The sequence below is a fragment of the Lipophrys pholis genome (assembly GCF_963383615.2).
Source record: "Lipophrys pholis genome assembly, chromosome: 4".
NCBI classification, from domain to species: Eukaryota; Metazoa; Chordata; class Actinopteri; order Blenniiformes; family Blenniidae; genus Lipophrys; species Lipophrys pholis.
Genome location: NC_137637.1, coordinates 24,176,735 through 24,204,475, shown reverse-complemented (window position 1 = coordinate 24,204,475; position 27,741 = coordinate 24,176,735). Strand labels below are relative to the sequence as shown.

The following is a 27,741-nucleotide window of genomic DNA, read 5'->3' as shown; positions in this document are numbered from 1 at the left end:
CTGTTGTTGAACAAGTATGTATTTTTAGATGTCTTCACCTCAGCCTCACATGGACCCAGGGCTACAGTGGGAAAGGCTTAACTACCAGGATTATAGTCATTCTGATGGATTGCAACGAGACAGATTAATTGACTGCTATGCAACCCTCACTTATCTGATTTTAGCGCTTCTCCACCCTTTCTGTTCTTGAAAGGCAAAATTATCTCTGTGCCAGTAAATTGGATGTAATGTGTTTTTAAATGGGAAAATTAGCAAAAAGATGGCTTTTTTCTTTTTTTTTTTCACATGTTGTTGCACTTTGAATAAAAGTGACCAAAGACGGATCCTATTTGGTCCATCACACTCTGGTTAATATTGTCTATCAGACATATTTGCTAGTTTTGATTTATTTTGGTCCATCACACTCTGGTTAATATTGTCTATCAGACATATTTGCTAGTTTTGATTTATTTTGGTCCATCACACTCTGGTTAATATTGTCTATCAGACATATTTGCTAGTTTTGATTTATTTAAGCATCAGCTCCAAGCTCAGGTATTCTGAATATTGCCAACCCTATATTCTGCGCGACTCAGAAATATTTGAAGTGGTTCTTATAGTTCCCCACGATTCACTAACGGGGAGAAGGAAAAAGCAAGAAAATGAGCTTTGTAATTGCCCACTAGAGAACAGAATAGTTTTCAGTCTTTTTTTTTTTTTCTCTTTGGTAACCCACATAGCACACTTTGTTGGTGAGAGAAAGGGTAAAATGCTCAAAGCAGCTGGAGGCATTGTGCTTCAAACTGCCCTGCCAACGAGGATATACATTCTCTGCAAACACAAATGGGATAGAAGTAAGTTATAACCAGCTGAACGACTGCCTCAAACGTGAACTACTTTTCCAACAGCGTTCCCCACAATGGAGATGACATGTAGGTAACCCAACACAGTTTCAGTCAAGCCTCCTCTGTTTGCCAGCAAATTATTTAGAGGCAAAAACAATTTTATCCACCCATAGCCATATTTTCTGTGTGGAAAAGTTACATAGTTTTATCATGTAAGTGTCATGAGGTTGACTGAGATCGGCTATGGATGCAGACATTTTAGGCACAAAATATTTTAGTGCTGACTGCATCAGAATGCTTTCACTGTTTTACTACTTTTAACCGTTTATAAACATTTACATTTGCTACTAAGATAACACTCACGAAAGGCCTCATTGCCCTAATTTGTCAGACTTTCAAAGTTTTAAGGGGGATTTTATTATTTACCTCCATCGAGCCATGAGCTGTTGGCCCTGTGATGAATGGGAACCTGTCCATGGTTCCCTCTGCCCTTCACCCTGTGTTGGCGATCGACTCGGACACCTGTGGCCCAACATGGGTTGGGAGAATAGACATTGTTGGACTTGCAGATTGCACTCAACCAGATTTGACTACGTTTATCCTCCATTTCAAGAGTACAGAACGGCCGATGTGTTTATGAAGCTTGTGAAAACAGAAAAGGTGTCCCTCAGAGCAGCATCATTCAATCAATAGCTGTTCTGGCAGCACTTTCACGCTGTAGATGTTTCTTCCGTCTCCGACTTGCATGTATTACAATCATAAACCTTTGCAATAAATACAAACAGTTTCATTGATATTAATGAGCTCGGCGCTCTTTCTCTTGCCCCTAATTTAAAATCATCAGGACAGTTGTTTTTCCTCTGAACAATTTGTGACCCTAGACACTTGTATCGTTCCACGAGGAAGGCATCTGGTGCATAAAGGCTTCATTTGATTGGTCAAATATGTTGACAGGCAGGGCATGGATGCACAGTGCTTTGAAACACGATTTGTTTATCAAACATGATTCTTTCAGGACGGTAGCCCTTCTTGACCTCGATTGAGGGCCGCTGGTGGTGGCATGTATGGATTGAGCTCCAGATATTCATCTTTTAAGCTAAAAAGGACGTAACAAAAAGCAAAGCAGCATGGCAGCGGTGCCTTTGGCCCCCGTTTGAGTTTGAGTTGTAGTTTTGGTCATGAAGCCTGTGTCTCAGGGGTAGCCGGTGCGCTGCCTGCGGGCACTTGGTAGCCTGCAGGGACTTTGTGCGCATCGCTCAGGGCATGTTCTAAAAATACTACCCAGCACAAACAACATGACATGAAAATGGTGAGTTATTGGCTTTCTGAAATGTGTCGCCAAACTGTTTTCCAAACGGAAGTTTTACAAAGCTGCAAATCGTTGTGAAATTAAATGTATTTCTGAAGCTTATTTTTTATCTATGGTGAATTCCTGTTGAGGTCTTTTCACATTAGCCACTCTAGTGAGAGGTTAGATGAGCAGGCTTTGTGACTGGTTGAAAGCACGATGCAGACGGGTTATCGCTGTGAATATCATATATTAACAATCCTAGTGGGGGTGGGGGGGGGGGGTCACCTTGTAAAATGTTGAACTTGACCAGATCTGGAAGCCCTTTTTGTAGCTGGAAGGACATCCTGTGTAAAAACCTACAAAGCCCACACTGCAAGCTACAAAAAGTTCCTGGGGCAACCCTCTGAAAGAGAGCAGACAAAAACACGCTTTTTGTTATCATTAGGATGAATCAGGCACTGCAATTATTCACAAAGTTTGCAACTAATAGCTTTTTTTGTATCACTTCATACTCTTGAAGTAGAGCTCCGTCTCAAAAAGGTCGGCAACCCCAGCTGTAGCTGCTTCTATTAAACTTGCTTATTGTTTGTATTTTCCATTCTTCTTCTGCTCTCTGAAACCTAGAGGGCTTTTAATATCTTAGTCGCAAGGCTGTTCCATTTGAATCTATTTCATTATTGGTATCAAACATGTTTAACTCATCAAGCTTTCTCTTTTGAGTCAAGTTTTGTGCATTTCAAATGATTTCTCTTTGAATAACAGTTATTGCTTTCTTTTTAATAGTCTTTAAATAGATACAAAGCAAGATACTGGGTGTATTCATATTTTTTCTATCTAAAAGTTTCAATAAAAGTCTTATGCTTTGACACTTTATAAATGGTAAACATTTGCTTCATTTATGTAAATCTTCCTTCTGGATCTTGTGATTGACTTAACGGCTTTCACTTGTGTTATACTATTAGTGTTTGACTCATAATGGGCTCTACGTCAGTGTATGAAATATTGGGATTGGACTGCTCAAGACGTATCGGGACGTCTCCAGTCATGACTGACGGGTTTAATCCTGCTTGCTAATGCAGTCCTTAGTTGGGAAACGCAGCTCAGATCCATTTAGCATCCCCATGTGATTCAGACCTCTTAAGCCTGAAAACTTACAGGTGGTTTTAGCAGACATCGTATCTTAATTTCTATTTTTAAAGTTTGCGACTTTTCCAATAGTTTTACGATGTGTAGTGCCGGAGTCGGATATATTGGAGATATTGAGAAAACACTTTCCGTGTTTAAGCTCGACATCTTTTAATGGTTGTTTTCTGGATGAAGTTGTAATATATTAAATATTAAGAAAAAAAAGAAAACAACGCTCAATTGTTGTGCATTTTTGAGTGACTTGAGCACAGTGTCTATGGCTGCAAGGTGTTATAGCAAGACATTACGCTACCCTTGATCCAGGGTGTTTTGGCAAAGAGAACTTCTCATATCTTTTTCATGAGCCAGTAGCAAGGTTGCCCTATATCTGTAGGGAATAGGATCATGAATATTGTGTTAACCCAGAAAAGTTCAAATCCATGCATGCTTCCTTGTTCCCCTGATCCCTCGGCTTTTGTTGTTGCGTTGGCCAATTGTACCCGGGAAGAGATCAAGGGGGGACCCCTGTCGGTTGTGGATTATTCCTTTGTAGGAGCGCCACTGTAGGGGATAGGGGATTAAAAGAGCAGACAGTGGATGAGGATTCTTGGGGAAGTTGGTGTGCAGCACCCATTGCAAATACATTTCTACGTGGAGTATTTTCTCTTGAAGAGTCTATTTGTTGTATTTTTTTGTTTGTTTTTGAAACGTGGTAGGAGGCAATGCGTGTTAAAGCCATCCCTGTTTTGGGCTTCTTTTGAGTCGGCGTAACTGTGAGGGAATACGCCTCATGTTGATCTTTGTATCCTGCCTGGACAATTAAGAGTGGAACTGCTCGCACTGCGATCATGAATTCATTTTGCGAGCATGTTTTCCCAGCTGTGAGGGGATTTAGAGGGCACTGCACTTGTTTGCCACAACTATTAAAGCCCCAGCGGTGAAATTGTCAGCGCGTCCCTGTGAATGTTTGAGCTGCCGTGTTTGGATAAAGATGATATCTGGGTATTGGTCTTCATCTTTTGTCTTCTGTTTCTACAGGAAGCCATGGACCTCGGGGCTGGGCAGCCTTATTCCCAGAATGTTCTGCGAACAACCAATCACCTGTGGATATTGCAGACGAGCAAGCTCTGGTTTCAGAGGAGTACCAGGAGCTGGTGCTTGACAAGTTCAACACGGAGTCCTCCAACCAGACAACCATGAAAAACACTGGAAAGACAGGTTTGCAAAGCAGGATTTCTTTTGTTGAGACTAAATGGCCCAATTGTAACACAACGATGACGACAAAACTTCAAATTTCAACTCATTGGCCTGCTAACAACTTTCAGTCGATATTATTTTCAAGTCTTACCACAATGAAAAGTGGCGTGCAGTATAACAATATGATGATACAATGCAGCTCGAGATAACTGCAGCTTTAATACATTTTCCCTCTAGTTATATCAGACGTTTGCAGGCAGCGCTGCAATTATCCAGTACGGGAAAGAATCATCAGGAATTGTGCCAGTATTGGATTTGCAGGATTTATGTATCCCTGTGATGAAGCTCTCTACTTTTTCAGATATTTGATTTACTCAATTAACCAGAAAGCAAACATCCCACGTGGTCAAGCCGATCTATAAACAGTTGGTCCCCTCGTCCGGTAAACAGTTAGTTCCCTCGTCCACAATCATTACTTTATTGACATGGGAAAGTAATATACATTTGATGCGTACACATAGGTGAACCTTCACAATAAATGCAACTACAGGACGATGACTGTTGCTACTCTTTGTTATAACTACTAATACAACAACAACTAATATCGGAATCAACCAATCAGGGCGACAAATTCTGATCGGGATATATTCCTGCTACATCCTGCTGCTATTACAGCAACTACAACCAATACACAACTAATATTATTATTGTGACCACTACTACTGTTACTACAATGAGTATCATGACTGCAAGTTGTTGTAGTAATAACAGTTGTAGTCTTATGTTACTACTGCATCTACTAGCACAACTACTACTCCTACTCCAATGACTATTACTGCCACCCCTGCTACTATGATATTGATACAATAGTGAATGAATTAGATAATCATAAATGAAGAGTCGCAGCAGTACTAAATAAAACACCAAGGTTATTAAAAACAGTAATATAAAAAAAAGAAAACGTATTTAAAAATAATGAACATGGGAAGAAACAACTTGGATAACCAAGCAGCTCAAGGGGCTAATAAAAGCACTGTGCAATTAAAAACTGAAATTGTAAGCATTCCTATTTAATTGATCTCGGGTACTTTGAAATGTACATGTAGCAACTTCATTGAAGTAGTAGTTTTCAGTCTGTCATGTATTTTTTGTGATTTTTTTTTTTTTTTTTTTTTTGTGATTCTTATCAGGGATTTTGCTTTGTCGTTGTGGTCTACGTAGCCCTTCCCTTCCCCTCTCCTCTTTGTGTGCAGCTTTGTTTGCAGACGCTCACTCGATTAACTGCTAATTCAAACCATTGGCACCAACTTTTCTTTTTTTTCTTTCCATGTGGACTGTTGGTGTGAAAACCGTGACCTTAACTGATCTCTTTGCTTTTGGCACTGTTTCTCTCTGGGAGTGGTGTCATCTTTTGCGTTTGATCATAATGAGAGTTGTTAGCCTCCATGACAACCAAGGCCGCTGCCACAGCTGAGCAACGCTGCGGGCTGCTTATTTACAAAGATGGAACTAACGCGACCGGCTGTAATTTTGTGCACATCGAGTACAGAGGGAATTTTGAATTGCAGAGCGTTGTGAAAATCAGGGGAACTAGAACTACATTACCACAATATATAACAACACAATGGTCACTTAGAAGAGGCCCATTTAATATTCAGCAAACTCAACTCGCCACATTGTGATTTTTATTTGATACGAGTTTGTCCTAAATAGGGAGTCCTTTTAAGTGTACTGTTGCTTTTGTAGACTTTAGCTGGAAAATATCCAAAAGTTAAAATATACTGGGGGGGGGGCATGTTGGAAAACATTAACGGATGAGAAATCCATGAAGAGACCGTACACACATATTTTGAAAAGTACGAGTTTGTTCTGGTTGCTGCAACATCTTTACAACACTGAGAACAGGGTGAGAATCAGTGCATGAACCTTAATCGACCTTGTCACAGCATTATCAGCCGTTTTCTTCTTCTCGGAGTTGGCAGCATTTTACAACAAAACCTATCCTTCATGATCTCAGAGAAGTGTTTTCAAAGAACTTTTGGATGCAAACAAGTCTGGCCTTCAGTTCCTGTGTTTTGTTTTTCTCTTCAGTCGTCGATATTTTGTCTTCTCGTTTCATTCAGTCGCCTTTCTTTCACGTGTTTTGTTTTTCATTTGTATCCAAGTTTTCTGTCAGAGCATCCAAGACCATTGGCTGTCACTGTGTTCTATTCAGAGCCGTGGCTGTTATGTCTCTCTGCCTGTTACGTGACCTTCTTCAACAACAATGGCTTTAAATACTAAATATCCTTTATTTTCCATCAGCTTAGTGGCGAATCTTATAGTGTTGTACTTAAAAGTCCAGGGGCCCCATTTATAAAACATTGCGTAGAATTCCTACTAAAAATGTACGCACGGCCAAAAGCTGAAAATGGTGTGTGCCCCCCCCCCCCAAAAAAAAATTAGGATCAGTAAAACCGTACGTACGCACCTCTGCGCGCACTTTCACATAGATCACAGTCCACCTGGAAGGTTGTGCAGTTCAGAACCTGCCCTCAACACGCCCACTTTTTTACCATAAATGGTCAATGCAAAGTGCCCCATCAATATTTTTGCATCTCAGTCGGCCTGTTGATCGCCAGCGCTTGACGCTAAATCCTGACAGGATGGACCGAGAAACGGAATTTTACGGCGAGAGAAATAGTCATCGAGGAGGTGGAGGTCAGGAGAATATTATTTGGTGGTCACGGTAGTGGAATCATTAATAAAAGAGCGCGTCATCGCTGTAAATAGTGTGAGAGCCATAGAGAGATCAGTGACTGCAGAGGTGGAGAAGAAGAATCTGATCTGAAGGTGGAGGCCAGAGGAGAGTGACATCACGGGAGCCGGCACCAGAGCCCAGTGCTGGACACAGATACTGCCATGGTTGTGACGGCCAGCGTGTGTCAGAGTGTTGGAGAGGGAAGGAGACATTTTGGTGGAGACCACAGCAGACCAATAAAGTTCAGTTTTATGTGTTTATTAAATGTAGAAATTAAATATTTGAACTGGGAACTTGTAACAAGGCTCAGTGGACTTCGTGTTGCATCCTCAGTCACTCCAGAGGTGGAGGCGGAGGGTGACGAGGAGATCGTCTGTCTCCAGCACCGGTGCGCTCTGCCCCCACAGTGCAGCATTAAGCACGGCTGTCACCGCGCTATTTATATATGCTTACTCTGAAATTAGACTGATTATCAATTGTGACAAGGTGTGTAACAATCAATCAGTTCTGCCCTGTTCTGTTTCAGTAGAAAATGAAAGTTTGACATGTGAACATCGTGCTGCTGATTCAGTAGTAATGTCTCACTAAACAAACACATCTATACCACTGCAGCTCGGCTGTTTATGATTACGTGGATCTATAAGTCTGATATTTGAAGATTTTAAATGTATGACATGAATCCAGCTTCAGTTCTCCCCCTCACAATCGGTGCCGCCAGGTTCCCCGTCTTTATAAATGCGGCCCCAGTTTACTTGTTCCTCCTATATATGTATTGCTAAAGTTCGAAGTTGCTAATCCGACAGGTAATTCTGGGCATTTAAAAAATGTTTTGTCCTCAGCCTGAAATTGTTGTGTGCTTTGACTTACCTTGTCATTTTCACTTGTTTGGTGCCAAGTTGCTGACGTGCAGCAGATTTTTAAAGCCTTGCCACAGGAGATAGCAGCCCTACCAATGCTGAAAACCATTATGAAAGACTGACAACAGTTAAGTTCCGTCAAACAATAAGCTTTCACTCCGCCAAAAGCACAAGTAAAGAATAGGCTGCTTAGCATAATAGTGTTGACGGATCTGAGTGAGTCCTTCCACATTTTCACATGTAGTGTTTAGATTCCAACACATGTGAACTTTGACGTAAAACAATTTACGGAAATTGCTCAGAGGGCGCTAAAGTCAGATTGTTCACATCCTCCACAGGGGGCCTTTAACGTCCCTCACCCTATTTAAAAGTCAATGTTGTAATTAAGAACAGAGTGAATGGATCTTAAAGTTCATTGCGATTGATTTCATGGCGTCCCCATGTGCCTTGACCCGCTTCGCGATCCGGCTGATTGGCTGCCATTCAAGCGGCATTCCTCAACAAAACATTTCTCAGTGAAATTTCAAACAGCCCTCCACCAAATTCATCGGGAATCGGACGGCCCCAGAGACATTTGCACTGATCAAGGATTTACTTTCACCCTCACTCCCCTTCTTTCACAGGCTGTGATTCAAGGTCTTTTTGGCTTAGCTTCTAATTCCTCCTCTGCTGTTGGAGGGTTCAGACACACCCAGGGCAGCATTTCTAATGAAACTCCCAAGGCCAGCCAGCATCCCCAATTCGTGGCTTTTCTTGTGTTGCATGCAGGATTACACTGTTTCAACAACAGCAGTAACAGGGATTTATTGCCATCTCTGTAAACGTTTTGCGATGCACAATTATTACGGAGTTATTTACCCTCACAGGCTGATTTTCACTTTGACCCGATGTTTTTCGGTCTTGGATATCTCCTGCACAGTGTCTCCTCCTTCCTGCTTTTGGGCCTTCAGTCTGAGCAGCCCAGCACAGGAACATTAATACTGTTGGCAGATTCTTTCTTGCCTGCCGACAGTGGCTCAGCTCATCCCTCATCCAGGGAGGTTCTCCCTTTTTTTCAGATCTTCTCTCGTCTTCCCTTTCCTCCAAATGTTGCACTCCGTTTTGTCTCTCCTGTCCATCAGCTTGCAATCTGTTTGACTTTCTTTGTTTTTATTTATTCTCTTTGGACAACTTGTTCATCTTGTTATCTGTTTACTGACAATCTGTGCTTGTTTACTCACACACTCCGCCTCCTTCGTTTGCTTTGTGATATGATTACAAGTGGGCCGTCCCGATTCGCAGGCTGGCTAAATCCTCCGGTAACGGGGGGGGGGGGGGGGGGGGGGATCAGCCGACAGAGCCACAAGGCCTAATCTGGCTAATGATGTCAAATGTAGATGTGGTAAAGGGTTGAAGATGCATTAGCATATAACCATGGCAGGGGGATATTTATCAGCCTTGTCGTGGTGTTTCAAATGTCACGGCAGATGAACACAGCTTAAACTTACCCTGAAAGAAGACGGCTGAGTGCATCAACAAGCAGACAGGCCTTTTTAGGTGAATCCAAATTGCTGCTGGCTCAAGAAGACCTAATAAGAGCAGTGATGTCTTCGACTTGAGGGGGAGGATTACACGATGCACTATAGGATGTGAGGTTTGGCTGCAGCTCAGCTGTAGGCAGAGTGGGAGCCCCATTTCCCATTTTTCAAATGTAGAAATGCCCTTCAACCGCACAGTCTTCATTATCGATGGTGGTCTTTTGGCTGCTCCCGTTGCATGGTTACACTGCAAGTCATTGCAGCTTGCACTGTAGATTCTTTTATATTTGTTTTACACTGCATGAGTTTTCCTTCTGCGGTCGGCACTAACATCCCCAAGGTCAAGATTTAAGCCAATGTGCCACCAGGAGGGGCATAGAGTGTTTCTCACTATGGGCTGTAAAAACACCCCAAATCCCATGTTTCTCTATTGTTTGCGCCTTTTCTTTTTTTTTTTCATTCAATGATGCACGATTATGGCTTTTGGTAAAAGTCAGCCCTCTTTAAACACCAGTCATTTATCATTGCATTTAGTCATTTGAATGTGGGATTTTTAAGTTGACTGACTGCATAGTTTAGGTTATAGATACAACATTACTCACACAGAGAAGCCCTTTTCATACTGCTTAATTTTTCTGGATTTGAGAAAGCTGTTATGCAGTTCAGAGATAATTGGAGAAAGAAATCTGCATTAAATGTGTCTGGGAACGCAACTATAGCCCGATTAAAATCCTAACGGAAGCAGCAGGCTCCCAGGGAAAGCTGCCATTCCACTAAACCAGCAAAATCATTATAAAATTCTCAAAATTCAAATTTAGTATGGATGTGAGATAAAAACAGAGGCCATCAATATTCAGAGGAGATCCTCTTGGAAGTAAAATCATCTCAATTTCCATGAGAAATTCATAATGGTGGACACATTAGGCCGAGCTCCATGAAATTTCCCAGCTTGAGGGTCTGAAAAGTTTCCTTGCATTAGCACACACACTTTTTGAGCAATCAGTGAAAATGTCTGTTTAAAAAAAAAAATACACAAAAACACTTAATGTATATTTACACGCAATATGTTGTGATCATGGTTTTAAGATTCTATTACGTTGTGTGTATAGGTGTCAGTGACTACTGTAAGCGCCTTTACAACATGTACATGAAGAGTAATGGTGGCCTCACGTTCCACTACAGAAAAATGTCAAACCCTGAGAGATGCAGAAATTGGCCACAATCTTGCATGCCATTATGCCGTGAATTCTGCAGAAGCAGCAACAACTTTACAGCCTTGTAAAATGCCAGCATGTAGAAGACGATCAAAAAAGTGGAGGATCGTTATTATCTCCTCGAAAAGATTGAAGAAAGACTGCTTTGACAGAACCGGTTCACTGTGTGGCTTGTCACAATCCACCAATCGACTGTCGGAGACACTGGAAGCTTGTTTTTGCTCTTTATGAAAGCCACATCATTGGTAATGATAAGACAGACAGACTTTGCATTCAGTAATCGATGGCATTAGCGCCCACACAAATCCCGAAGAAGTAAACACGGCAGGAAGGAAATAGTTTCTTCTGTAGCCTTTAAAATCGAGCAAAGACTAGTTGGCTTTAGAGTTCATATTTCATGATTTTTTTGGTTTAATGTCATACCAATTCAATTGTCCTATAATTGTCCAATACTGGTGGAAAGGGAAATGGGGAGGGTTGACTTTTCTAATAAATAAAAACTAATAATAGTTACTCTGTTGTCATTGTCAAAGATGTCGACGTTATGCAACTTTTTCAGATTTTAATCCTACGGTAGAGTAGCCCGTCTTGATTTCAGTCTGGAAGAAGCCGTTTTTGCTTCTGGCCTTTTTGTTGTTGTTGCTCTTGTTGGCCAGCTTTCAGGTTTCCTCCCTCTTCGCAGCACTAAACTTGCCTCCATGCTGCATCAAGAGCTTGTAATTTGACACCAGCCTAATTGCACTGTTGGCTGCAGCTGACCTGGTGAAGACCCTTGTGAGGATCTGACATTACGCTGCACAAACTGGGTCCAAACCAGACATTATTCCAGACGACCTCAATCTCAATATTTCGTGAAACCTGAGGCACATATTATGTGAACAGCCTGCAGTGAAATGCTCTGTGCATGACAGAAAATACAGAAGAGCACAAGTGGTTCCTTTTAAAAGTTAGTCCAAGGTTGCTAAACTTGAGAATTTAAAGAAAAAATAAATAAATAAGGAAATAAGACTGATTTATATCTGTGGAAATTTGCGAATCGCCTCGTCAGTGACAATATTCAGATTATAGGATATGTGAAGGGTTAGATGTAAGAAAATGAAATTATTGCCACGCATGAGTTTCGATAATAAGATGAAGTTGTGTTCTAATGATAAATAACCAAATAATGAGCCGCCACATTTCAGACCTGAGCTTCTGTATACTTGATGAATTGTCTCATTTAGCTTTCTTTGCATCAGTTTCCTTCTTTCTTTCATATCTTCCTTTTCTTTTCTTTTTTTTACCCTCTGTCTCCAGTTGCTGTCCTTCTGAAGGATGACTACTTTGTGAGAGGTGCTGGACTGCCAGGACGCTTTAAGGCTGAGAAGATGGAGTTTCACTGGGGCCAGAGTAATGGATCAGCAGGCTCTGAGCACAGCATAAATGGCAGAAAGTTTCCTGTGGAGGTAAAACGTCCCTGTTGCTACCATACAATTTGACCAATGTGCAGGTTGCTGCAAGTCGTGTTGAATTGTTCATGAAGTGTTTAGATGGACCGCAATCCCTTGTAAACTATTTGATTCATAGGAATGGCATGACTTTTAATTTAGGCCCTAAACACTGTAATAGAAAACATTTGTTTTTAAAGGGGGTTGAGGGCACTTGGAAATTCAACAGTGTCAGCACAGCTTGTGCACAATTCCAGTATTATATTGGCTTATTTGAGCCTCAGTTTTAAACATTTCTCCGCACATTTCAAATTACGATACAAGCTCAGTGTTGCCAGATGGGAAATGAAGAAATGTACCATTGTTTGAAAGTTCTTGTGTTTTCACCCAAACCATCATCTACACTAAAAGAACTTCTTCAATTATAGTCTTCAGCTATAAGGATAAAAGCTTCTGAAGTACACTCTTCGGGCAGAACTGCTTCGAGAGAAGAAACTGAACTTGAATATTCAATTCATCACACCTGGCTGTTATCGCAGAAGGTTGATTGTGTGTCTGACACCAATTGAATGTTGCACCAGCAGCCTGAGGGCTCCGCCACGTTCTCAGCAACAGGCCATCTCGTAAATATGGGGTTGAAAATTTAGACATGGCCATGCAGTTGCTGGGCCTGGGGTGGCTTTGTTTGTTGTTGTTTTTTTTTTTTTTTTTTAAAGCATGAATCACATAGACACTGGAACTATCAGGATATACAGTATACCCAAAAAACAGTCTAAATACCCCAAAGCTTTCAGTCATTTTATTCTCCAGCTACTCTGGTTAAACTTGCTGACCACTCACGGTCAGAATGAAAGACTAGAATTTTCAACTGTGAATATTTATCTCATTAAAAAAAAATGTCTTGCTTAATGTCAATTTTCCTTTGTGTAGTTTTTAGAAATAACTTGCATTGTGTTAACGTGGACTTTTTCTAGTCTTAAACCAAGGATTCAGTCCTAAAATACCAATTGGCTAAATGCTGTGGCCAAACATGGCTTACATTTAGCAAAATGGCAGCCATCGAGGTGGGAAAAAAAAAGGTCTCTGGTGTCTTTCGGCTTTTTAATGAATTCATCCCAAGATGAGCTTCTATGCCAATGTTGTTTAGCCTCTGTGGTTACTCATCACCCTTAGAGGAATTGGGCTTGATGCCCGCTTGTAACGGGGCATCTGACACTAATAATCATTCAAAGTTTGAAGGATTTAGTTAAACTTTTCTGCTACACTAAATATCGAAAAAATGATTCACATTCTTTGAAGTAGAAATGGGGTTGAGCTTGTGTGTATTACATCAAACAAGTCAAGGCTGAAGCGCACAACCAATATTCAAGAAATCAATCTTTCAATATTTCTTTTCTAGCTTTCTAATGGCACAAGAAATTCCCGGCAGTGAGTCTGTCATGAAGCTATCAAGCCGTTTGGCCACAGAAGTCAGAGTAATTGATACTAATGACAAAGAATAAACTCTATTTGACCCCAGAAGGAAGCACAGGAGAAGATGGTTAAAAGCATTACTAGATTTCTTTTTTTTTTTTTTTTTTTTAATTTATTAACGAAATATCTTCTTTTGATGAGAAACCTGTTCAATAAAACACCAGAAACCTATGAAATATTCAACTGATCTGAGATGAATTGAGCTAAAATTGGGAGTATCCTCACTCATGTCGATTCTCCAGGTCAAATGTACACCAGCAAAACAATTTAAAAAGCTGAAGCATGCCGTTTGCAACACAAGAGCTTTAGGTCCGTTTTCCTGTCTGTGTCCACAGCCAGACTTCTGCAGCACTTTCAGTCTGACACTGAAAGCTCTTTTAAAGGAGAACCCCCCCCCCCCCCCCCACATCCAAGTTAATTTACCTCCAAACAAGCTCGTTGGGAAATTAGCAAGGGAATAGCCTGGATGACGTAATGTGTGGTTGTCTCGCTTTGTCTTATTGGAGACAAATTTAAAGCGAAGGAAGGCTTTTGTCTCAAAGCAGGACTGCGGATTTTCAAAGACGTTGGAATCTTCCAGGCGGCGACGGTCTTATAAAAAGCATTCAAGCCGCATTATCGAACCGACTGAAAGAAGAGAGAACAGACTGTGAGCAATAAAAGGAAAAGCTACAAAAATCTTCACCTCAACTCTTGTTACAGAGATATAAAGGGTATGAAGTCTGCAATCCGTCTGTATTATTTATTCTGGCTCATGGATTAAAGCAGAAAGCACGGTCTTTCTACACTGTGCAGAGAATGAGTTATTAGTGCTTTTCAATTAAATTTTATTTTTATCATTTATGATGCCATGTTCCTAATATCTAAATTGAATTTTGTGGATGTATCTTACTTTTTACATTTGTGGAGTTTTATAGAAAAAGAAATGGTTTGGACCTCCCCTTCCTCCTAATGTCAAATTGCTAATAATTAGTTTAAATTGAACCGTGTATGGAAACGGGGAGTAGCTGTTGGTGTGCCTCTGCGTCCTATCTCCAAACACGCAGCAAGAGTCCTCCTGTGTTTGTTTCTTGGCCCTCCTCTTTGGAGCCCTCTCCGCAGGCACGGCGTTTGATGCTGAATGGCTGAGTAATTAGATTTATTTTTGCCACATCATTTTGTGCTCAGTGTAGTGTTAAAGGGCAGCAGATTATATACAGCCATTATAAAGCTGTTGTGCAATATGGCGCCTTTGATGGTGCGCTTCTAAATAAGGCGGCAGAATTCACTTTAACTGCCAATTTGGACAGCTGTTGGAAAAAAAGCTGAGAGAACAAGAAAATTATGCCCTCGGGTTATACAATATATAGATGTGAGATATAGATGTGTAGCTTTGCATGTGCAATGTGAGGCTAAAGCTGTCGCATTGACTCCTTTGTCAAAGGACATTAAATCCAAAGCTGGCGTGCCTCATGGGGACTTTTTACATAAATAAGGAGCATAATAGACTGACCTGGGGGGGGCATATGCGGGAAGAGTGCAATATAGTTCATCCTGTTATTAAAAAACAATAATTAGGAGGAAAACAATACACACACACAAACAGGAGGAGACTATAAATGTGGGTATTTACTGATGCAACCAATATGAGTAAGATGTAACACCTGAATACAACATGCTACATGTGGGAGTGTAGTTAAACCAGGTGGCTGAGCTGTTTCAATGAATAGGTAAAGGTGAGTGTGAATGTGGGAAATGATTTGCACATCCTGTTAGTGACCAATTCACATCAGCACCAACTTCGACCAAGGATGCTGGAAATGAATGGAAACAAAAAAAGTTGACAGGAAAAGAAAAGGGCATAACTGATGGTAGAAATGTTTGACAAACAATCCCAACTTGTGTTTCGCATCAGAATAATTAATGACCACAGCTGCATCGTTCATTCTCTTGTGCAAGCGGGTGGAAAAACGTGCAGCCCAGACTGGACTGACCTGACCCTCCGTTTATTGAAACCTCAGGGAAAATCAGGCCCGGCAAAAGCCACACATGGTAATAAAGCAGTCACATAAAAATGCACAGTTAACAGTTGCATCTCCCACAGGAAGTACATAAAGGGAATTTCTTCCACATTTGATCAAAAGGTACTTCCTGTTAACCATATATGCACATGATGCAGCACAGTGTGGGAGGCCTGCCTTTCAGAAATTATTCTGTGTTATCAATAAGTCAGCCTGCATATATCAAACATGATGAATTATTTCACACTGTGAACCAGAAGGTAAAAGAGCGAAATCAGATGATGAATGGTTGAAGGGGAATATGGTTGTGTAGGATATAGCCTTTAGCCATTTGACTGCTCCATCCTGTAAGACGTGCCATTTTCATTTTTCATATTTATGACTTGGCACAATTTGATGTATTTCGGATTATATCGAATTTGACACGGCGTCTGCGGCATAACTCTGCATGTTGTGTGTAAATGTTTGTGCAAGGCGCACCCGGTGAACTTCAGTAGTCCAGACCGGCTTTTGTTTTTGTGTATATGTTTTGTTTTTTAAGGCTTGAGAAGCCTGACCTTGGAGGCTGAGCTCCGGGGCTTATTTGTCTCTGCTAAACAGAGACCATTTTCCAATCTGCTGCCTAATTATCCTTCCACACCGAATGAGTCACATTCAGCGCTGCGTTGCATATAACATCCTACATAAAATGTTTACGCCTACAGTGGGAGGAATTATTTTAATCCCACCTGCCTAGACACAAATATAGTATACACATCAGTAAAACGTTGAAAAGACATATTTAATTTCAATGAGCTGTGTCATGGAGTAAGATCTGGCTTTGTAACATGATTGCGCGAGGAAAGAGAGAAACCCAATGGGCTGTTCGGCCCGTGGCGCCCAAGCTTGACATTAATCGAGCCATGGTCTTTTTCATGGGAGTGAAGTGGGGAAATCGATAGATGGACCACCTGTTCGCTCAAACAGCGCAATGAAAAATGAAACTGTGGATTATTTTCTCCCCCGGGGTACCACGGGGAGATCTTTCCTAATAATTTATTAGTGTGTCACCAAGGTTAGATTAATTATACATGGATTACAAATCACACCTTTTGAAGGGTGTGCGTTTGCGCAAAAGGACTCGAGAAGTCCAAATGTATGAAGTGTTTGGGTGCGCGTACACAAAAAGACTGACACTTTGCCCGCTTTGGAAAGTTTTACTGATTGAAAATGTATTTAATGAAAACGGTAAATGAGCTGAGGCTGATCCGAATAAGTTTCCACCCATCCCGATAACACATGGAAATTGTTAATACACTAAAAAAAACACAGCAAATATGGAGAAAAAAATAAATGAATTAAAAATGCATGTTAAAAAGAGAAAAATCCAAAATAAAACACAATTTCAAACGGACATAACTCACTCAAACATTACAAAACTTAAGTCTTCACCTGCTTTTTATTGACAACCTGCCAATGATGCACAGAAATGCTTGAGTTTCCAGCTATTAAGGCTCCTGCCAGGCTTGGTGCATCTGTCTGCACCACTATCTAGATCCAGAAATCACCGCTGGTGAAGATGTTTGCAGACAAAATACAAGCGAATGATCCAAAGTAGCTCTTGCCATTAAAGCAAATGAAACAATGTGTATTTATGGCTTCTGCCTTGCAACAGCCATAACCGCAGCAATGATACATGGTCAAGATGCATCAAATGTGTTTTTTTTATATGGCGTTATAGAACAACCGAAGTGAGGAGACTCTATTTGATTGTTTCACCGGCAGGTCTGTAATGCTGTTACACTGTAAACATCCAATCGGTGCAGGTCAATGGTGGGTCAGTGTGAAAAGCGTGTTGTTGTTGATGTTCTGTGTTTTGTTATTCTCATGTCAAAAGAACATGCATTGCTATTGACTGTTAATTCCCCTTCTTTGGCTGATGTCTGACGTTCCGTCTCATCTGGAATGTGCTCGTTTGGTTTTTAAAAAAAAAAAATAAAAAAAAAAATAAAAATTCAGTTCACTAACACCTGCTGTAGAAAATGTGATACTTCATTCTTGTAGAAAATCAGGGCGCTTTGCTGTTCTGTGGCAGTGTAAGTGAAAAGATGAAGTAATGATTTTGCGTAATTCAGCTGCATAAAAGGAACGATTTACCTCTGAAAGAAAGGAGAAATACATTTGTGTGGCTGTGATAAAATCTCTGCTCACACAAACTTATTTCTTGTAGTCTTCTTGTGTTGCCTTGATAGCTTGCTGTCTTGGGAAATCATGCCAAACATGACTTTGTTTTTCACCTGTTTGTGCTTAAGTGGAACTTGGGAATGCAGAGCAGCTTTCAGTGCTTTGTATTCGCTCTCACTTTGTGCCAGAGAATGGAGGGGGAAAATATAACTGGTATATGCTGAATTTAGACTTAACTAAGGCTCAAGAAATGTGGCAAGAGCCTCAATTTGCCGTACAGACAGCTTGTAGATTGGTCAGACCACCTGCCCGGGCTCCTTTGTATCAACAACTTTCCACAATATCTGTGGGTGTGGATGACTGTCAGGATAACAAGCAGGTTTTATGTCAGATCTTCAAAACAACCGGTGAACAATATGGGGCATCATTCATATATTTTCCTTTTTGTTTTACCAATCACTATGTAATGCCTAATATAATTGAAAATCAGGTTTTCCCAAAGTGTGCCATTAACAGGAGCGGGTCGCATGAGCTCATTCCAGTGAGTAAATGAAGCCTAAGGGGGGCAGCTTAATTGGGTAATGTAGTTAATAACATCTGAAGGGTGATGAATGGCCAGCCCTCTTTCTTGCTGAGTTCTCAGACAACAAATTAGTTCCATTAAAGGCTGCAGTTAAAGGAGCTCTGAAGGAAACTGATTAACTTGAATTATCTGGATTGAGTCATTTTCTACCTGGTTCATGCCTGTGGTTTCACGTTTGAGGATCCGTCTGTATTTATACACTTATTTACTTTGACTTTTTGCATGTGTTGTCAGCACACCAAATGGGGCCGGGTGGTTTCTTTGAAAATGGAAAAAAAATAGAAAAAAGGCTCCACACCCTTTAATTAAATCAACATCCAGGACCTTTTTCTTATTGCCAATTAACTCGGTTCACTGACATGAAAGGATTATTCAATTTAAAGAGGCCTGACAGTGAGATGATGGACAGCTCCAATTGCTGCTTTTAGACTCATTGACTGATTTTGATCAGCCCGACCATAATACGTCTGCTTTGAAATGAAAGAAACGAGAATCTTTTCTTATTGGCAACCAGGCACGGCAGGTATATGCTGGGGGTTTTTCACGTCATACCCACACATCCTGCGCTTTGTTGTGAAATCAGAAGCTGTGTTGTGGGTGATTTAAGGTAATTGGGAGCAATGATTAGAAGCGCACCATTCTGTTAGATGTTAGCGGAGGGGTGGAGGCGGGTCTCGCCAGTTCTTCCTCTCGCTTCACGACTGCGTCTGTGAGGACGCTCGCCTTGAGGTACTGGATGCTGTATTTCTTGAGCATCCTCCACGAGTGGCAGCACACAAAAAGGAATGACACAGATTATAGGAGATTTATAAGAGTGATAAATACACCTTCTTTTATGCCCCTCCGAACAGCTTTCATCAGCTCCTCAGCACAGTGTCCAAGTGATTGATGGCAGAACAGTTTGCTCGCCTTGTCCACTCCTCAAACTGTTTATGCTCTGTTTCCCATCCTAGATGCAGATCTACCTTTATAATTCAGACGACTTTGACAGCCTCAGTGCCGCCATCAAGGAAAGACGCATCATCGCTGCCATGGCCGTTTTCTTTGAGGTAAAGTATCACACAGGAATAAATGTCCAAACACAGCTGGAGGAGGAAAAAAACAAAAAACATCCGGTATTACAGTACAATTGCTCGGCTGCTGGCTGGTTCATCGTGACATGTAATGCCGTCATAGGAGATGTTGTTTTAGCAAGGATGTCATATTTTCCAAAATGTACATTTCAGTTTTATTCAGTAGTATTTTTTTTTTTTTTTTTCCTCCAACAAAAACGTCAATGGTTTTTTGTTTTTTGTTTTCAAATGGAGTTGAAACGCTATGATTCAAAAGTTGATGATGCACGTTTTGTTTTGTTTTTTTTCCGACCAAAGGATCCTCGCATGAAGTGCCACTTTTATGATTTTCTTTATCTAACAGCAATCAGCAGAAGTACAAAGCTGACATTCAGTGGAAAAACAAACCAGATATCAGCAGTTGACTTCAAGGTTGCATCGTCACTCTTCCACCTTGTATGTTGATTTAACACACCGTCGTGACCTCGAGAATATGATAAAACTAAATGTAGTGAAGTTTGTGTGAGAATATCTTGTGAGACTGCGAGTGTAAACGCAGCCGACGCTTTAAAGGTCGACTTGTTTGTGTCATCTTCAGGATGACGATCACCTCTGTAGTCGCATGTAACCACTTGTTAGCAAACACTTTCTTTAAGACAAGTATCTGTATTAACTCACTCTTCAATCGGTTCTTTTACGCAATGTAATACAATATTAAAATGCTCCCATGTTAAATTTATGCCTCATTTTACATCACACACTGAAAGATTAAATCAGACTCTGAGTGTACAGTTTGATAAATTCACCATCGTGAAAACACGCTGATCGTGCATCGTGGCGCAACCCCTCCCCCACCACCACCACCACCACCCCATATCGACAATTTGGTTGCCATCAGAAGATTTACTCTGCTCTTGAGGGAAGTGGCATTGTAATACATCTGCGTGTAGGTGCAGGTGGTATTGATGGGAAATATCTTTTTTTCACAGGCGTATAAAATGACTGTCTACATAAAAGGTGCTTACTGCCAACTGTCAGAAATGGTCTATGAGCCTGAAGAGATGAGTGAATAAATAGAAAGTGAAAAAAGAAGCTGATGGTAGGACAGAAAAAAGGCTAGTGTGAACTTGTGGCGAGTGCAGAGGAACATTTTAAATAGCTTTAGTACTGACATAAGTCGTTTTTTTTTTTGGGGGGGGGGGGTCAGTAAATGATGAATATTTGTACGGAATGATGCTTTGCTCCCACACTGTAAGCTCTTAAGATATTTTCTCTTCACCTGGTTGCTGGTTGTTTTTCTTGTGTTCTGTGGCAGATTGCTTACTCAGACACAACAAATTATACCCTGAAGATCTAAACACATAAGCTCTTAATGGGCAAGAATGCTCCTAATTTCTGTTAAGTGTAAAAACACCTCAGAGATTTACAAACTGTGAGCATGAGCTTTAAGAATGTTTCTCTCAGTGCTACTCTAATTTCTATTAGCGATAATTTTGCAATCGATGACATGTGATCAATGCATGCCAACATTCAGCTTACTAGTATTTGGGCAAGGGTCAGTTCTCAGGCAGAGCGGGGCTGGAATGGGGACACAGGTGTTTGTAATGTAGGTCTATTCTCAGACAGTGATGGACCATGTGTGTGCGAGGACCTAAATGCCTCCGCTGGGTCCTGACAACCCTATTGCTTACTGCAATTAGCACCACCATACACAATCCGCTGAATAGCAGTTTACAGTGTGAGGTTTTTTTTTAAGCGGGCACACACACATTGGCTCAGATTTACCATTTCTAATCAATGAGGAGAGCTCCTCCTGTGCTCCCCAAAGGCCTATTAATGGCCTCTAAGGTGTGCATATTATCCACATTCAGCATTCAGTTCCACACGGTTATTCTCCTCCGACTGACCTGAATTAATGTTGAGCATGGGAAGATTGGTCCCTGCATCCCAACACTGTTTTGTCCAGTCTTGTCTCTTAAGTAGAACAGTGGGAATATTGTAAAATGTACAGCTAAACAATATTACTAGTTCCAAGTCACTACATACCGACCTACACACTACATACGCCCTTTGACTGGCGTCCATTACCTAAAGAAGAAAGGAGATTGAAATACTGGAAATCAAATCCCAAACCACTTTGGAGTTTCTTTGATATCTGTGATCAATCAAATTTTATTCATTTGAAACTTTCCCAGTAGGTTGTTACAATTCAAAACACAGAGATCATAAGACAAAACACGCGAGAACGAGACATGAATGAAAAAACGTGTTTATAAGTTGTACTGGGTCATTTTGAAAAACTGAGGGGGAGAAAACTTAATTACAACCACCGTTATAGTCCTATCCTGTTAATGCTAACTGGATTTGGCATGCGTACTTCCCATCACTATAACCTCTGTGTTGTTTCTGAGGCCAAGAAAAAATATTAAACTTCCAGAAGACCGAGAAATAGAGCTTTGTCATAAAGTAAATGTGATGAGATGGGAAATCAAAGTAGAAAATTATAAAAAAAAAAAGTAACAGAAATTTAAAGTCATATGGAGGTGTAGAGGTTAGTGCTCCATCCTCATAGTTTATATTGATCACTTTATATGAACCAACTAAGTTAACTCTTATAATAAATAGTTAGGTCCAAATACGTCTAGTGCCACAGTTTTAAAGTGTCAGTTTATGTAATTATTGCTTAAAATAGTATGCAGGAACTTCCTGACTGCTTGAACATCTTCTCACGCACATTATTTTAAATCCTGTTGTAAAAAGGTCCAAATTAAAGTTGTACTAATGACTTTGATGCCGTGTCCTATATTTAGTTTTTTATTGAATGTGCTCCAACACAAAGCCCGAAATACACAAAGTGTGTAACTGTTCAAATACTTAGTGTGGAGACGGATGCCTACTATGAATTACCGTACTGCTGCTGCTGTGCTCACGCATCGCTGCTGCTGTTTGCAAAGCTATCTCTCCTCACAGCGTGGCGACTCACTACAGTCTGCTACCAAACAAACTTCAGTTTCACATGCTGCATCCCGAAACTAAGCACTAACAGCAGATGCCACTGTAAATAGTTGTCTGGTAGATTTCGTTTTTTGAAAAGCCTTGGATAACCTCGAATCCATATTATCAACATTAAAACTCTAGTGAGGCCATGATTGGGTCGTCTTTTAATCCCAAGGCTGGTATTTTTGTCAGTGCAGGTTGAATTCGGTCAACTGGGCTCGGTCGCATGTCATGGAAGATGCTCCTTATTCAAATGGCTCCATCTCTTCATGATTTGGATATGTGCAATATACATATCATAAAAGACTGCCCCGTGAAAAATTACAGCACTGTAAATAATTATTATTATTTCACATAAAGTCAGCTGCCACCGGGTAAAAGTAAAAAAAAAAAAAAAAGAGAGAGAAAATGTTCTGAAACATTGCTGGTACAACTGCCAATTTCCATGCATCCATTTCCAGCATGTTTATTTGGAAGCACATTTTATAAGCATTTAGTCATCAGCATCATCTAAATCTTGATTGCAGCTTGATTAAGCTGTGCATGTAAAAGTACTGACTGGGAGCGAGAACATGACGATGAGTTTTGTCAAATCGTGCACAGTGATGTTTCAGAAAATTAATATTGACAATTTGTTCATATTCAGTGTGAATATCCAGTACAAAAAGGCTGAACGGACCTCTTTATACTATGGCACAATTTGTGCGTCGTTATTATTCAGAGCTTTTCCGTTTGGCAGTCTGACTACTTGAAGAGTAAACTGAGTTTCATGTGACCCTTAGCTCAAATTAATTTGACACCGCCGATCTAATCTGTTGGGGGGGGGGGGGGGGGAGGCCAATTGTAAGTAGAGCAGTGATCCAATTATCCAAACTAGGGTTTGTTTTTATTGTGGTTATGCGGGGCTACTTTATTGAACAGCTTCCATAAGTAATGCCTTTTTTATGAGAGTTGTTGTCATAATATGACATTTACTGACTTTTTAAACCATTATAAAAAAAATACATGTCAAGTTCAGAAATTGTCATGCACTTTTGCCTTGGGAATAAACAGACTGCCAAATCTGTTAACGTTGCACAACACAATCCCATCCCTGCGCACCGACATTACTTACGCCACAACATTGATGGATGGTATTAGGTGCTGCTGGATTATATTGTATTAAAAAGATGCACCTCTTCCCCTTTTGATTTGTTCATGTCGATTCGTCTTTTGGTATTTTATTTAGAAGATTATACTCGTCGTGTAATCCCTTTTGTAATCCTTTTGTCTCTTGACATTTCCTACAGCTTGGACAAAAAGACAACCCAGCTGTGGACCCTATTATCCAGGGACTGAAAGGAGTGGTTCATCATGGTAAGGAATGGCACAGCAAAGCCCTCATAAAACTCTGCTTCACAAAGAACAGCGTTTATTTGCTGAGGGAAGGTACATACATTTATTAAATCTCCGATACAAAGTTGTCCTCTATTTCCCTGCACAGTTTGCCTCTGTGTTTTTTGGAGATATATATATATATATATTTTATCCATCATTCCCAAATCTCCCCACAACAAAGCATTACAGTGGGATTTAAGTTCTTGTTGGATTTAGAAAAGCAATTGACCCTTGATGAAATCCCTCTGACATTGCTGTAGTTGACGTTTCAGTTGTTTCTGGAGGTAAATTCCTCTTGACAGTGCGGGTGATGTGCTCCTCCCCGCATCCACAAAACAAATATTGTATTCAGCCGCTTAAACATTGGGAGCTTTTTTTTTTTTTTTTTTTTTTTGAAAAAGGCCAAATGAGTCTAAACAGGCGAAAAAGGAAAGAGTTTAACTTGAAAAGGGGGCAAGATTTGCAAGAGGCCGCATCTCCCTTTGCTAGTGTGGCTCCACAGTAGGAGTCCTCAAAGGAGCTTCACTCATAGAGACATGACTATTAATTACATGTGAGCCTCAATTAGACAACCCCTGCTTTTAGTCTGACTCACACATCAATGTACACACTCCCTTGGACTCGTGCAGTGCAATGCATTGGCTCATATTAACATGGACGATATCACTGGTCCGTGGGCATCAGCACAGTTCTTCCTATCGTGCTGAATTATAGCTACCGGGCTGGATGCGGAGCTTCAGCTCAGGCAGCCCTTAAGTGCATGTTTCAGTTTGACTGTGTAATTCTTCACTGCAGATGGAGACACAGCGAGCTCTGTTTACATGGACACGTATGGCTTGTTTAACAACCTGCTGCTGACAGTCTTTTTGTGTACATTATCGTTCACTGACAAGTGCGTGTAAGTGTATGAAGATGTATGGTAACAACGTAATTGGAGTCCTCTCGTGCTGCTTCCTCAAGGCGAGGCCTCATTAATGATTGAAATTAAACCATTTCAGATGGACATTTGCTATAGTACATTATGTGCTGGTAAAATGACTGGTAAATTGTGAAACAAAATATTTTTATTGTAGGCTAAAAACTAATGTGTTAAGGGGGGGTAGGCTTGTGTGATTTGCCCTAAGAATAAGAAAATAGGTCAAGAGCTACAGCAAGTTTTTTCCTCTTTACATATCATTGACTACAGTTAAATTAAAAGTGATTATTTTCTGATTAGTTTGTTCAGCCCGGAGTCTACTTCACTTGTTTTTGTTTTACAGAGGTAATTAAGCGCCACTACTCTTTTATTAAGTAACTTTGATGAAGAGACGCTCCCAAACTTGATTATTTTATGAGTCTGCCTCTCTGTGGATCCTGCACTCGGCTGTACAGCTGCTCAGATGTTCGTGCTAAGACCCTTTCCCAGCTGATGGAGAGCCTGTGTGGGTGTGGTGGTTTCTTTGGACTCTCTTCCTGCTCAGTGCTAAACACTCCTCGCCTTCTGCCCTGTTAGGATGGTTGGTTTTCCACTAGCTCGTTATCCCACAGTCATCCATCCATCAGCATCTCTGCGGCCCATGAGCGATAGGGCACGTAGGCTGTCTGAAGGCAGGGAGAAGAAAGGCTGTGCATACAGAATCTGAGTACAGATGAGGCGTGGGGGCGAGGCTTCCCGTGCCTCAGTAGTCTGAATACAAACCACACCCCAAACCTCTGTTTCTTTAAAGATAAGGCCATGAGCTGCGAGAGATTGAATTTGACATAAATCCAGCTTTATTTAGGTTTTTCTCATCATAATTCAAGGAAGAAAAACAACCCCACTTGTATAACCCACACATCATATTTGCAGGAGATAAAGGCATCTCCCTCTGGTCGAGTCTTGCTTGTTGGTTTATTTTTTGTGTGTTTTTTTCTGCACAGTCTTGTCTGGTTCTGATCAGAGGATAGAGCCGTAATCATTTGGATCTGTCTTAATCCCTGTGGCCCATGCCACAGTTGTTGCATGGAATGGAGCATGCAACCACCCATCCGCAGATCAGCTGTCAGAGCTGGCCATTTTATCAGACTCCTCTCCCTTTGCTGCTCTCTCAGCCCATCTGAGTACAGAGATCTGACCGGAGTGATAACAAGTGTTGAGGCATTTAACTACTGCTATTCCTCCATTGGAAGTTTCAAGGAGCCCGTACAAATGCCACGAGGGGAATGAAAGGAAACTACGTTTCAAATGGTTGAATTAAATGTGGCTCATGAAATGCAGAGGTTTGAAGGCCCAGGTAAAATATGCAATGTTTTGTCTTTGTGTTGTACATCTGTGTATTGACAATTTGTAATTTCCTGCTTTAACCAGAAAAGGAGACCAACCTCAGGTCGTTCATCCTGAGGGATCTGCTGCCATCATCGGTGGACAGTTATTACCGATACACTGGCTCTCTGACCACCCCGCCTTGCAGCAAGGTAGTGGAGTGGATCATCTTCTCCAGGCCTGTGTATGTGTCCCACTCACAGGTGCGTTACACACACACACACACACACACACACACACACACACACACACACACACACACACACACACACACACACACACACACACACACACACACACACACACACACACACACACACACACACACACACACACACAGTCGATGGACAAGCAATTTTTCCCCTCATCTGCCTCTTTCCTTTCTTCCTGATTCCCTCGTTCCTCTCCAGCTCCTCTGCATATGAAGCCATAACTTCCTATATAGTGGTTGATTAAGCAGGAAGGGGGAGCCAATTACTGGCATTTGACTGATGGCGAGTGTGAGATAGCACTTATACATACATCATGCTTTTGGTCTGAGAGGGTGTCTGTACGCCCTCAAATAGAAAACTGCTTCCGATGGAGTCCGATTACTCTATCCAAATGAATCAATGCTCAGGATGCTAAATACCAAACACTGCTGTCTCAATTACTGCTGTAAAGTATGTTTGGTGAAAAACTACGTTTTGTGGCACGTGCCTGTGTGCTAAAATGTCTTATCTCCAACTGTTTATGCCGTTTGTGATTTTGAGAGATAATGTATGCCAAATCATGCCCGTCGCTTTTTTGCTGATCCCATACACAGTCCTTTGCTGCATCTTTTATACATACAATTCTTGGGTTACCCAGCTGCCTTTCCTCTAGAGCATTCTGTGCTGTGGAAATTTGCAAGACTCAGTGGAATTTCTATCAACTTGCAAGAGGACAAATCTTTTGTTCAGAAATGACTTCTGCTGCAGGAATATTGACCACCTCTACAATGTTTGTGACGCTCACAGATAGTCTTTTTATGAACCTGTAATTCATTTCTCCAAGCACCCATAGGACACATTGATTCCACAGTATCTGTAATGTGTAGTCATTACAGCACGCGGCAGGAGATCATTCATGGCAATCAATGGCCACAAAATTTGCCCCATTGAGAAGTTACAGCCCAGCAGGTAGCAGGATGATGATTGAAGCCAGTGCCTACTGTTGCCTGTGCCGTGCATGCTTCTTTGCAAACACTCTTCTGCAGTCGTGAGGAGTCAGCAGCTGCCAAGCGACGCCAGACGCTGGCCTGCATGACATTTTACGTTTACCGTCCACACGCACGTGCGCTTTGTGACAATAGCACCTACATTTGCTTCAGTAGCTCTTCTCGTCTTATTCCCATCCAGCTGGAAGCTTTTTATTCCATCTTTACAACGGAGCAACAGGACCATGTCAAGTCCGTGGAGTACCTGAGGAACAACTTTAGGCCCCTGCAGGACCTGGACAGTCGGAAAGTTTTCAAGTCGGCTGTAAAAGACGCATGGCAGAGAGATTTGACTGATATCCTGGGAAGCCCTTACAGCACTGAGGCCTCAAGAGGTAAGCTTTGTTTTCTATCTGCTGTCCGCTTTCAATGATATTTTCTACTAA

General features: G+C 41.2%; 1 protein-coding gene across 1 annotated transcript in view; it reads left to right on the top strand.

The window, feature by feature from the left end:
* LOC308108450 (receptor-type tyrosine-protein phosphatase gamma-like) overlaps positions 1–27,741 on the top strand; it is a 109,840-nt gene that overhangs the window by 55,279 nt on the left and 26,820 nt on the right. The window contains exons 3-8 of the mRNA XM_080461390.1: positions 4,279–4,458; positions 12,062–12,210; positions 19,365–19,460; positions 23,750–23,816; positions 26,164–26,321; positions 27,498–27,690. Coding sequence (XP_080317516.1) covers positions 4,279–4,458; positions 12,062–12,210; positions 19,365–19,460; positions 23,750–23,816; positions 26,164–26,321; positions 27,498–27,690 — 843 coding nt within the window. The remainder of the gene's footprint in view (positions 1–4,278; positions 4,459–12,061; positions 12,211–19,364; positions 19,461–23,749; positions 23,817–26,163; positions 26,322–27,497; positions 27,691–27,741) is intronic.